Source organism: Aricia agestis, chromosome 2, assembly GCF_905147365.1.
Source record: "Aricia agestis chromosome 2, ilAriAges1.1, whole genome shotgun sequence".
NCBI classification, from domain to species: Eukaryota; Metazoa; Arthropoda; class Insecta; order Lepidoptera; family Lycaenidae; genus Aricia; species Aricia agestis.
The window spans coordinates 4,620,080-4,633,516 of NC_056407.1; the positions used below are offsets into that span (position 1 = coordinate 4,620,080).

Sequence of the window (13,437 nt, forward strand, 5' to 3'; positions counted from 1 at the left end):
CACCCCTAAAACTTACCCTTAAAATTCAAAGTCGATTTTCTACTATACCACAGTGATTGAAAATTCTAAAAAAATTCATGCTAGTATACTTATAGATCCTACATACGATGGTAATATTTTCAACTTGCGGACTCACCCCTAAAACTTACCCTTAAAATTCAAAGTCGATTTTCTACTATACCACAGTGATTGAAAATTCTAAAAAAATTCATGCTAGTATACTTATAGATCCTACATACGATGGTAATATTTTCAACTTGCGGACTCACCCCTAAAACTTACCCTTAAAATTCAAAGTCGATTTTCTACCATACCACAGTGATTGAAAATTCTAAAAAAAATCATGCTAGTATACTTATAGATCCTACATACGATGGTAATATTTTCAACTTGCGGACTCACCCCTAAAAATTACCCTTAAAATTCAAAGTCGATTTTCTCCCACACCACAGTGATTGAAAATTCTAAAAAAATTCATGCTAGTATATTTTAAGATCCTACATACGATGGTAATATTTTCAACTTGCGGACTCACCCCTAAAACTTACCCTTAAAATTCAAAGTCGATTTTCTCCCACACCACAGTGATTGAAAATTCTAAAAAAATTCATGCTAGTATATTTTAAGATCCTACATACGATGGTAATATTTTCAACTTGCGGACTCACCCCTAAAACTTACCCTTAAAATTCAAAGTCGATTTTCTCCCACACCACAGTGATTGAAAATTCTAAAAAAATTCATGCTAGTATATTTTAACATCCTACATACGATGGTAATATTTTCAACTTGCGGACTCACCCCTAAAACTTACCCTTAAAATTCAAAGTCGATTTTCTACCATACCACAGTGATTGAAAATTCTAAAAAAATTCATGCTAGTATACTTATAGATCCTACATACGATGGTAATATTTTCAACTTGCGGACTCACCCCTAAAACTTACCCTTAAAATTACAAGTCGATTTTCTCCCACACCACAGTGATTGAAAATTCTAAAAAAATTCATGCTAGTATATTTTAAGATCCTACATACGATGGTAATATTTTCAACTTGCGGACTCACCCCTAAAACTTACCCTTAAAATTCAAAGTCGATTTTCTCCCACACCACAGTGATTGAAAATTCTAAAAAAATTCATGCTAGTATACTTATAGATCCTACATACGATGGTAATATTTTCAACTTGCGGACTCACCCCTAAAACTTACCCTTAAAATTCAAAGTCGATTTTCTACCATACCACAGTGATTGAAAATTCTAAAAAAATTCATGCTAGTATACTTATAGATCCTACATACGATGTTAATAAGTTAATAAAACGAAAATATTACCATCGTATGTAGGATCTATAAGTATACTAGCATGAATTTTTTTAGAATTTTCAATCACTGTGGTATGGTAGAAAATCGACTTTGAATTTTAAGGGTAAGTTTTAGGGGTGAGTCCGCAAGTTGAAAATATTACCATCGTATGTAGGATTGTAAAATATACTAGCATGAATTTTTTAAGAATTTTCAATCACTGTGGTATGGTAGAAAATCGACTTTGAATTTTAAGGGTAAGTTTTAGGGGTGAGTCCGCAAGTTGAAAATATTACCATCGTATGTAGGATCTATAAGTATACTAGCATGAATTTTTTTAGAATTTTCAATCACTGTGGTATGGTAGAAAATCGACTTTGAATTTTAAGGGTAAGTTTTAGGGGTGAGTCCGCAAGTTGAAAATATTACCATCGTATGTAGGATCTATAAGTATACTAGCATGAATTTTTTTAGAATTTTCAATCACTGTGGTGTGGGAGAAAATCGACTTTGAATTTTAAGGGTAAGTTTTAGGGGTGAGTCCGCAAGTTGAAAATATTACCATCGTATGTAAGATCTTAAAATATACTAGCATGAATTTTTTTAGAATTTTCAATCACTGTGGTGTGGGAGAAAATCGACTTTGAATTTTAAGGGTAAGTTTTAGGGGTGAGTCCGCAAGTTGAAAATATTACCATCGTATGTAGGATCTATAAGTATACTAGCATGATTTTTTTTAGAATTTTCAATCACTGTGGTATGGTAGAAAATCGACTTTGAATTTTAAGGGTAAGTTTTAGGGGTGAGTCCGCAAGTTGAAAATATTACCATCGTATGTAGGATCTATAAGTATACTAGCATGAATTTTTTTAGAATTTTCAATCACTGTGGTATAGTAGAAAATCGACTTTGAATTTTAAGGGTAAGTTTTAGGGGTGAGTCCGCAAGTTGAAAATATTACCATCGTATGTAGGATCTATAAGTATACTAGCATGAATTTTTTTAGAATTTTCAATCACTGTGGTATAGTAGAAAATCGACTTTGAATTTTAAGGGTAAGTTTTAGGGGTGAGTCCGCAAGTTGAAAATATTACCATCGTATGTAGGATCTTAAAATATACTAGCATGAATTTTTTTAGAATTTTCAATCACTGTGGTGTGGGAGAAAATCGACTTTAAATTTTAAGGGTAAGTTTTAGGGGTGAGTCCGCAAGTTGAAAATATTACCATCGTATGTAGGATCTTAAAATATACTAGCATGAATTTTTTTAGAATTTTCAATCACTGTGGTGTGGGAGAAAATCGACTTTGAATTTTAAGGGTAATTTTTAGGGGTGAGTCCGCAAGTTGAAAATATTACCATCGTATGTAGGATCTATAAGTATATTAGCATGAATTTTTTTAGAATTTTCAATCACTGTGGTATGGTAGAAAATCGACTTTGAATTTTAAGGGTAAGTTTTAGGGGTGAGTCCGCAAGTTGAAAATATTACCATCGTATGTAGGATCTATAAGTATACTAGCATAAATTTTTTTAAGAATTTTCAATCACTGTGGTATGGTAGAAAATCGACTTTGAATTTTAAGGGTAAGTTTTAGGGGTGAGTCCGCAAGTTGAAAATATTACCATCGTATGTAGGATCTTAAAATATACTAGCATGAATTTTTTTAGAATTTTCAATCACTGTGGTGTGGGAGAAAATCGACTTTGAATTTTAAGGGTAAGTTTTAGGGGTGAGTCCGCAAGTTGAAAATATTACCATCGTATGTAGGATCTTAAAATATACTAGCATGAATTTTTTTAGAATTTTCAATCACTGTGGTGTGGGAGAAAATCGACTTTGAATTTTAAGGGTAATTTTTAGGGGTGAGTCCGCAAGTTGAAAATATTACCATCGTATGTAGGATCTATAAGTATACTAGCATGAATTTTTTTAGAATTTTCAATCACTGTGGTATGGTAGAAAATCGACTTTGAATTTTAAGGGTAAGTTTTAGGGGTGAGTCCGCAAGTTGAAAATATTACCATCGTATGTAGGATCTATAAGTATACTAGCATGAATTTTTTTAGAATTTTCAATCACTGTGGTATGGTAGAAAATCGACTTTGAATTTTAAGGGTAAGTTTTAGGGGTGAGTCCGCAAGTTGAAAATATTACCATCGTATGTAGGATCTATAAGTATACTAGCATGAATTTTTTTAGAATTTTCAATCACTGTGGTGTGGGAGAAAATCGACTTTGAATTTTAAGGGTAAGTTTTAGGGGTGAGTCCGCAAGTTGAAAATATTACCATCGTATGTAGGATCTATAAGTATACTAGCATGAATTTTTTTAGAATTTTCAATCACTGTGGTGTGGGAGAAAATCGACTTTGAATTTTAAGGGTAAGTTTTAGGGGTGAGTCCGCAAGTTGAAAATATTACCATCGTATGTAGGATCTTAAAATATACTAGCATGAATTTTTTTAGAATTTTCAATCACTGTGGTGTGGGAGAAAATCGACTTTGAATTTTAAGGGTAATTTTTAGGGGTGAGTCCGCAAGTTGAAAATATTACCATCGTATGTAGGATCTATAAGTATACTAGCATGAATTTTTTTAGAATTTTCAATCACTGTGGTATGGTAGAAAATCGACTTTGAATTTTAAGGGTAAGTTTTAGGGGTGAGTCCGCAAGTTGAAAATATTACCATCGTATGTAGGATCTATAAGTATACTAGCATGAATTTTTTTAGAATTTTCAATCACTGTGGTATGGTAGAAAATCGACTTTGAATTTTAAGGGTAAGTTTTAGGGGTGAGTCCGCAAGATGAAAATATTACCATCGTATGTAGGATCTATAAGTATACTAGCATGAATTTTTTTTAGAATTTTCAATCACTGTGGTGTGGGAGAAAATCGACTTTGAATTTTAAGGGTAAGTTTTAGGGGTGAGTCCGCAAGTTGAAAATATTACCATCGTATGTAGGATCTATAAGTATACTAGCATGAATTTTTTTAGAATTTTCAATCACTGTGGTATGGTAGAAAATCGACTTTGAATTTTAAGGGTAAGTTTTAGGGGTGAGTCCGCAAGTTGAAAATATTACCATCGTATGTAGGATCTATAAATATACTAGCATGAATTTTTTTAGAATTTTCAATCACTGTGGGGTGGAAGAAAATCGACTTGGAATTATAAGGGTGGGTTTTAGGGGTGACTATTTTTTGAGTTAGAAATAACATTTGCACCCTCTAAAAGTGTCCCCTTATCTCACTATGATGCATATTATATTTTGATACACAAGATAAGTTGTTTTTGTTTTGTAGCTAATTCGTTCACTTGAACGTTCGGAACTTCAGGCACATTAAAGATCGCCAACCACTGGACTATTATAGTAATGACAAATTGTTTGCAAAATGATATTTCGAGTTTACTTGGTGTAATTTATCTATTAGAGTGCAATCAATAGAGTATTTTTAAATGATTTTATAATGTAAGACTCAATAAAATTCACAGTGCACTGGCAATCTAAATCCGACCTTGTTGAAATATTATGTTCGAAGAATTACAATATAAACAAAAATCTGAACTATCAGTTATCAGTTGTCACACAGATAATAATTATGTTGAATATTTATTACAAGGAAAATAGGAAATGATGTGAGGTGATGACGCACACGTTAGGATGATAATGTGTTTCAATGTAATATGTAAACTATAACATACCTGCTACTATTTCAATAAAAAATACTTCTCCGTCTTAATGCCGATGTATTTTTTTAGATTGGCAACACCATCCCCGTCTAGACACTGGTTTTGTTACTTTCATATCATACAGTTTAATTTTGGAGCTTTATGACGTCCACTGTAAGTTACTACTATGATTTATTACATCACATATTGTATATTAGTTTTTAAGTTTTAAAGTTTTATAGTTATCCTTAATATTAAAAATCTAGCCAATCAATAATTTTTTAAAGTAGCAAAACTTTAAAAAATTATTGATTGGCTAGAATTTTAATATTATGGGTACATTTTCTGAAATTAATTTAGTTTTATAAGTGACCTGTCCAAAGTTCATAAAATATTAAATATGTAAAAAATCTAGTAACAACAAAATTTACTATAAAATATTTTTCCTTGACATGCATTTTCTAGATCTATAACCTAAAACAGTGGATGTCGAGTCAAGTCTCCAAATAGATCCCAGTCATAAAAGCTCTAATATGAAAGCCACAACCAGTAGAGCACGTAGCAAGGAGACGGCTCACCTTTCACAAGGTGGCATGTCCGCACAACGTATGTGTGTGGGTGGTCGATCGCTACGTCAAACCCTAAAGTCTGTAGCAGGACATTCTCATTAAACACTAGGTCTTGTGCCTGTAACAAAAAAAAACAATTATAATCTTTATAACGTAGATATTAAGAGACAACCAATGTGTACATTAGATAGTTTATTGACCCTAAAGGTTAAAAGAAACTTGTATCTGACAAAATTAAACAAGGAAAGTTATATGAGTATAAAAAATATTACACTGCTGTCTAAATTCTGCTTCTGCTCTACAACAGTTTGTAATTACCCTTAGATAAAAATGTAATCAATACATGTGTCTCATGATCTTGGGTATTACCTTAAACATTTAACAATAATCATGCAAAATAAAATAATGAATCATGTACATGTTTTACCTGTTCTTGATATTGTTCCGAGGTAAGGGCGTTCACACCTTCACCTCTGTGGAGGCAGACATGGGCCACTTTTATAACATATTCCAATTTCCTTGGTTGTTCCTCTACCTGCAAAATTAAAATTTACAACTTAGGTATTTAAATACAATTCTATAATAACTATAAACAATATAAATTTTGGATACTTAGATTTAGATAAAAGAGTATGATTGGCTTGCATGCCAGAGAGCATAAATATTTAAATTCTTTTTTAAATGTTATTTATCTATTCTAAAAACAATGTACTCAAAATTTTTGTTTTTCAGAGCCTATCCTTTCCCACAGCTGGACAAAAGCTTTCCCCAAAGTCTTCCACTCCTGATCCATCGCATCTGCAAGCCAGTCCTGCCTTATATTTATCTAAATGATCGCGCCATCTTTTACAAGGCCGGCCACGGCGGCGTCGTCCATCATTTGTTACCCATTCTGTGGTGATCTTTGCGAAGAGGTCAGGATGCATGCAGCTAGTATGGCCCGCCCAGATCAATTATAACTTGGCTGCTTTTCATGCCAACGTCTGTAATATCTGTTATTGAGCGCTGTGTGCTGTTTCACATTCCGTCCATTGGTCTGACACCTAAAATGCTGCACTCCGTCGTTCTTTGGCACACCCTGAGCTAGGACTGTTGCAACTCGGTCAATGACCAGGTCTGAGCACCATTTGACGATTCTGATTTATGGAAATACTTAATTATTAATATAACATACCTTTGCAGCTAGGAAGAGCGCCGCCGCTGCTATCGCATTCCTGTGAAACTGTGTGAAGGAGTGGAATGCGTAGAACCGGTGCATGTACACTATCGCTGTATTTATACATAGCTGAGCTCTGTTGTTAGTGCTAAGGAAATTATATGGTCATAGTACATAAAGACTACCTTTATTAAAGAACACAAAACGAACATTCCAATTATTTTACACTAAACTTTGCCAACAATGCGGTGACGAAATTTTGTCACAAATGATCTTATGAGTAATAACATTTACATTACATTCGCTTATAAAATATCAGTATGGATTTCAGTACATTAGAATGAAATATCTTATATGGTCATGGTAATTTAAAATTTTCTTGTTATCAAGGCAAATTGCGACGCATTTGGAGGTCAAGTCCAGCCGACCTAGGTCAACATGAAATTGCAACATTACTGAGGTCAAATGTACATACAATTACGCTATATGACTTCCAGATAGTTCATGGTCACATCTACTTGAAATAGGGTTCCATGGAATAGTTACAACAATTCTACCAGAATTATGTTTGAATATTTTTGTTCTATAAATATCTTTTGAATCACTTCCAATCCAAGGATGATTTTGGTTATTTTGATTAAACAAAAATTATAATTATATAAATCAGTAAAATAATTATCATTTCAAATACCAAACTGAATACAAGGAATACCCAAATGAATATGAGAGTGAAATGAATCCTAAATAAACAGTTATACCAACAAGTGTGAGTGCTCAATGCTGTGACTCACAAAAAATGGCACACATTTTTTGTGCACACCATAATGACTCATACAACAGTTGCTCACAAAGTGTATAGCAGAATGTTGTAGAAAAGTAAATGGCCAAGTCTATTTTTTTTACTAAGCACCAATATTTGACTTTTTATTTCCTTGGATAACCAAATATTTTAAAAACTATAGAGATTAAGCATGTTGATGCTCAAGTAAGCATAATTATTCAAAATTGAATACCAAAATTTTTTCTGTATGAATCATAGATTGTATTAAATAAACTTTATGCAATTATATACCATCAAGAAGAAATAGGATAGAATATAATTTGCTTGCTGTCATTATCTATTATTAGCTTGCTCCATGAAGTACAAAATAATAACAATGTAATCATAATATTGGAAATCCCGAAGATGATATAAATAAATAAACAAGGAAAAATTGTGCTACTGCAGTTGGCCATTAAACTTCAACAAGCAGGGCCCCCGTAAGGGCTACTGGCGCCTGTGTGCAAAAAAAGGATTTTGGTGACCCTTTAGGCAAATTTTTTGGGACATTGGTTTAGGCGCCCCCAAAGATCCAAAGATGGCAATTTGGCGCCCCTAGAGGATGGCGCCCGTGTGCATTGCACACATTGCACATATGGTAACAGCGGCCCTGTCAACAAGCCACAAATTATAAATCAAACTAAGATGATGCAAACATACTACTATGTAAACCTATTTTTCACAAAATTTTGAAATAGGCATACCACATACAACAAGAAAGTTATACATTTAGATAACTTCCGTATTGTATGTGCAAATTGTATACTGAATAGTCTCTAAATAAGTGTAATTATTAGTTGACTGGTACAACCTTTGCATTCATATTTCCCTTAGGAAAATGAAGATTGTCTGGCACAAGGTCTGTTAAAAATGTCAAATTTTACATACAAAATAAGGTTATGTATAATTGTTTTAGTACTAACATAATAAACAAAATGATGTAGGTCCATCAGTCTGGTAAAGATTGACAGAAAACTGATTGTCTAACCCAAGGATTGATGGACTGATCATTTTTTTAATATGTACTGTTTATAACCATCAGTATTCCGTCAATCAGATTGATGGATCAGATTGATGAAAAACTGATTGTGTGCCCTACGTGTATACTTAGAATGAAACAGGAGATGTTTTTTTGATATTGATACTTGTGACAATTGCGTTTACAATAAGAAAATCTGTCATCAAATCTAATTTTGATATGGTTGTATCAGCTTCGCTTTTAAGAATAATATATCTGTTGATTCCAGTGAAATTAACACATACCTATAGTGATGTTGTTTTAAAACAGGATTATCTATTCTTATATTGATCTTCTTTTATTGATCTTGCATCATAATATGATGCAAGATCAATATACGATAAAGTGAAAAAGTATGATATGAGCTCCATATCAATTAAAGTATGAGATATACCAAACTAAATTATAATTGAAGTTCATAAGCGGTCATTATACAAAGAAGTTTGAACTTGAATCATGATCATGAATCATTTTGCCGCGCAATTTTTACCGTAAACACGTACACGGTAATATACAAGCGCTAATTTAAACCCAGACAGGTCGATCCCTACGTCAGCGACCAGCGCGCAAGCGTCCTACACAGCTGTCAAAGTGCACTGACCTAAAAAATAGCACGCAACATGCGATCATAACCTAAATGAAACGATATATATATATTTTGGAGGAAAATATAACATAAATTAGATACTAAATTCAGACCTACCTTTTGTCACAAGATTTTTGGCTTACAAGTAAATTCACACAACGCGAACGTCACGCGAAAGTGACCCGACTGACGCCGTCCAACTTCATAATGTTTCATCATATTTTTAACGTAGAACTCATTTCACACGCACTTTTTTACATTTTATAACAAGCTCGTTTATGTATATATCATAATTCTGGTAGAATTTACACTTTTTGATAGGTTTTGCACGTTTTATCCACATGACTCAACGAAAACATTGCACTGATTGAAAAGGATACACTTGAAGACGCTGGCCCATATCTTGAATAAGATTAGCAGCCTGCTGCCGATAGGCGAGCTCTTTATCTGCATCTAAACCGCATTTTCTGCTTGGTGATGATTGTAATTGTTCTTTTGTAAAGTACCATTTTTCTTGTGCTCCAGCCATTGAATGGAAATTCCAATGACTGTCGAAGAGGCACGACGGAGAGCTTCGCTCCGTCTATGTGCGTGAGTGGGAAAGAGACAGCACTATCACAGTGGCAAACGGATACAGGGAACAATATCATTTGAGTGATTTTTATAAAATTATTAAGGCACTTATGAGGAGCACATTCTAAATTACTTTCTTGTAAAACACGAAAATGTTAACTGATTTTAAAAAATTATAGGCAAGAAATTTTCTTGGTATGAAATAAATGTCACTTTTTTACGCTCCGCAAGTTTTTATGCGGCCGCCATTGTAAAAATTTGGTGGTTTCACAGTGAGGTCTCCGGTGACATAATGTTGATCTGAAAAGAACTGAGGTATATTTTTGTTTATCACTATGTTTTATTTTATTGCATACGTTGCACTTTAACGTTTGTACATATTTTTCAGACGTTTGATACACTTTTCTAGGAAATATAACGATTTTAATATAACGAACCTAGAAACTCAATCACACGGCGAAAATGGCCGACTCACCACTGAATACAATACACTTTATTTTAAATTCCTAATATTTAGTAATAATGTTAAAATGCAGCCGGGTAGCAGACAAAAAAATATTATTTATTTGAATTACTTTTATTTTATACCTTGAAATTGTAATAAGCTTATAATAAGAAATTAATTATTTATTGGACATTTATTTGACATGCCCAGATAAAAATTCGCGCGCTTTTCAAATAGACGATCAATGTGAGCAATTTATTGGCAAAAATTATGTAGCTGTTGCCCGCGACTTCGTCCGCGTCAATGTATGGTTTTATGAATTCAAATTCAAATACTTTATTTGCAAACCAAGTATACAAACAAATTTATTTATGAACGCATTTTGCTGTGATGCTATTTTATATCTGCGATATCTGGTATTCATAATCGAATGATGTAAAGGGCAATTTTGTTTTAAATTAAATACTTATGATAAATAATGTATTTATTTGGTTAAGGATTAATATCATCCTTATAAAAAACACCTACGCAAGTAATGCATTATTTTAAAACAAAGGTTAGCACAAAAAGGTTATAGTGAGCTAACCTTAAAAGATAGACTTATACTGTCGCGGACTTTTTTTTAACTTGTAAAGGGGAACAATTCTGTGATACATGATTTTTGCGAAACTTTTACAGTTTATGCAGCGCACGCAGCTCAATAGGAAAAATCTCCCGCTTTTTTCCACATTTTCCTCTGTTTCTTCGTTCCTAAAAATCACAGCGTGATGTTATAGCCTATAGCCTTCCTCGATAAATGGGCTATCTAACACTGAAAGAATTTTTCAAATCGGACCAGTAGTTCCTGAGATTAGCGCGTACAAACAAACAAACTCTTCTGCATGTTACATGTAATCTATAATCTATACTAATATTATAAATGCGAAAGTATCTCTGTCTGTCTGTCTGTCTGTCTGTCTCGCTTTCACGCCAAAACTACTGAACCGATTGTAATGAAATTTTGTACTTACACAAATAGTCTAAAGCCTGAGAAAGGACATAGGCTACTTCTTACTGGAAAATGGGGTTGTAAGGGGGTGAAAATGCGTAAATTTGGTTAAATTAAGTTAGTTCCAAAAACTCAAAATAGATGGCGCCAAGAGTCCCCTAGATCGCGCTATTGCTTGCTCATGCGTATTTCTATAAGAGGTGGTACCATGTTAAGCTAGGTTTTTCGATTCTTTCGATTGTTATACACGTTCTATACTAATATTATAAATGCGAAAGTATCTCTGTCTGTCTCGCTTTCACGCCAAAACTACTGAACCGATTGTAATGAAATTTTGTACACAGATAGTCTAAAGCCTGAGAAAGGACATAGGCTACTTTTTAACTGGAAAAGGGTAAGGGGGTGAAAATGCGTAAATTTGGTCAAATTAAGTTAGTTCCAAAAACTCAAAATAGATGGCAAAAAGAGTCCCCTAGATCGCGCTATTGCTTGCTCATGCGTATTTCTATAAGAGGTGGTACCATGTTTGGCTACGTTTTTCGATTTTTTCGATTGTTATACACGTTATTAATTAAGAACTCACCTACCAACTTAGATTAGATATCAAATTCAAAAACAACAGCGCCAAAACTACTGAACCGATTGTAATGAAATTTTGTACACAGATAGTCTAAAGCCTGAGAAAGGACATAGGCTACTTCTTACTGGAAAATGGGGTTGTAAGGGGGTGTTTATGCGTAAATTTGTTCAAATTAAGTTAGTTCCAAAAACTGGAACAGATGGCGCCAAGAGTCGCCTAGATCGCGCTATCGCTTGCTCATAATAATAATAAAAAAGCATTTGATTCTGTCCCTCATACCTGGTTACTGCAAGTTCTAGAAATATACAAAATACATCCAAAAATTATTTATTTGTTAAAAACCATAATGACATCCTGGAAAACAAAACTCAAATTAAAAACACCTACAAAATTCGTAGAGACTGACCCTATACAAATTCTAAGAGGCATCTTTCAAGGCGACGCACTCAGCCCACTTTGGTTTTGTTTATCCCTAAATCCACTGTCTAATATCTTAAATTCTACAGACGCTGGGTATCGCTTGCACTATAACGACATACATAGAAAAACTGAAACTATAAACCATTTAATGTATATGGATGACATAAAAATTTATGCGGACAATGAGGTTGACCTATACAGACTGACTGAACTAACTGAACAATTTACGAATGATATTAAGATGAATTTTGGGATAGACAAGACTAAAATAAATGGGTCAATCAATTTTTAAAGGTCCCGATCATAATTTTCTGCTATTTTTTTTTTGCTTCTTTTTCAGCATTTTATTATTTCATTTAGAAGAGGATTCTTCGTAGATTAAGATTATATAAGCAGCAGTTATGTTGATTAAACACATTTGTGGATTTAACTTCACTAACCGATCTTTTCACGGGAAATAATGTCCTTTGGACAACTTACACAGTAGTACTTTTTTAAATGTTAAATGCCAATATGGGGACATCTTAGTTCTCCAGAAGACATATTTGGTTGTCCATGGGACATTATTTGTTTGTCCAAACGATTTCCAAATTATTCTGCAGTTATTTTTTTCCTCCGGCTCCATATTCGCAACTAACTTTTTATTTTTGTGATAACTTTCCCTTTTTTTTCTTTTCCGTTCAGCCAATTTATCTGGGTCTGCTTTAAGCCTTTCTCTGTAGCGTCTTGACTTTTCTTTCTCCGACAATCCCATTGTCTTATCTAAAAAAAATAAAATTTACAATTAAACTAGACATAAAATCGCGTAATAAAAATGTATTCCCGAAACAGCTGAGTAATAAACAAAACATGAACTATTTAACTGTTAAAGTAAGTTTTAAATAATTATTGTCCTAGGTACAACCAAATTGTCCATGGGACAACCACTTTAGTTGTCCAAGTGACTGGTTGTCCGCGGGACATTTTTAAAATTTTGAGCCGCCAAGCAAATACTATTGTTATTTTATATATTAATCTCAGCTCATACTAAAATATAGACGAAAGCGCATCTCGTGTAGTATAATTGATAACAATGCATCAAGTACTTACGTTTTAATCACAGTTGTCCGACGGACTGACAAAAAAGCCACCCACACTCACCAACGTCGCTCGGACGACTGTCGCCGTGATTTTATACAAATCAAAATGGCGTTTGAGCCCGACAGTTAACTATTGTGTTTGGCTTGTTGTTTAGGAGTCTACCGCGCCACCTGTGTTTTGGTTCCATAACTAAATTACGGTTGTCCGTGAGACCTGTG

At 33.5% G+C, this 13,437-nt stretch overlaps 2 protein-coding genes across 4 annotated transcripts in view; one reads left to right on the forward strand and one right to left on the reverse strand.

Annotated features, from left to right (window-relative positions):
- LOC121740011 (cyclin-T) overlaps positions 1 to 9,662 on the reverse strand; it is a 29,719-nt gene extending 20,057 nt beyond the window's left edge. For 2 of the 3 annotated variants that reach the window (XM_042132684.1, XM_042132683.1), the window contains exons 1-4: positions 9,514 to 9,662; positions 6,728 to 6,845; positions 5,981 to 6,088; positions 5,563 to 5,671 (exon numbers count right to left, since the gene is read on the reverse strand). In XM_042132684.1, the coding sequence (XP_041988618.1) occupies positions 5,563 to 5,671; positions 5,981 to 6,088; positions 6,728 to 6,845; positions 9,514 to 9,662 (484 nt within the window). Of the gene's footprint in view, positions 1 to 5,017; positions 5,205 to 5,562; positions 5,672 to 5,980; positions 6,089 to 6,727; positions 6,846 to 9,513 lie in introns of those variants that run through there. The other variant, XM_042132685.1, reaches the window with a different exon arrangement.
- Positions 9,663 to 9,887: 225 nt separating this feature from the next.
- Positions 9,888 to 13,437, forward strand: part of LOC121740016 (KAT8 regulatory NSL complex subunit 2) — a 30,116-nt gene continuing 26,566 nt past the window's right edge. The window contains exon 1 of the mRNA XM_042132690.1: positions 9,888 to 10,021. The gene's annotated coding sequence lies outside the window, so the exon portion shown is untranslated. The remainder of the gene's footprint in view (positions 10,022 to 13,437) is intronic.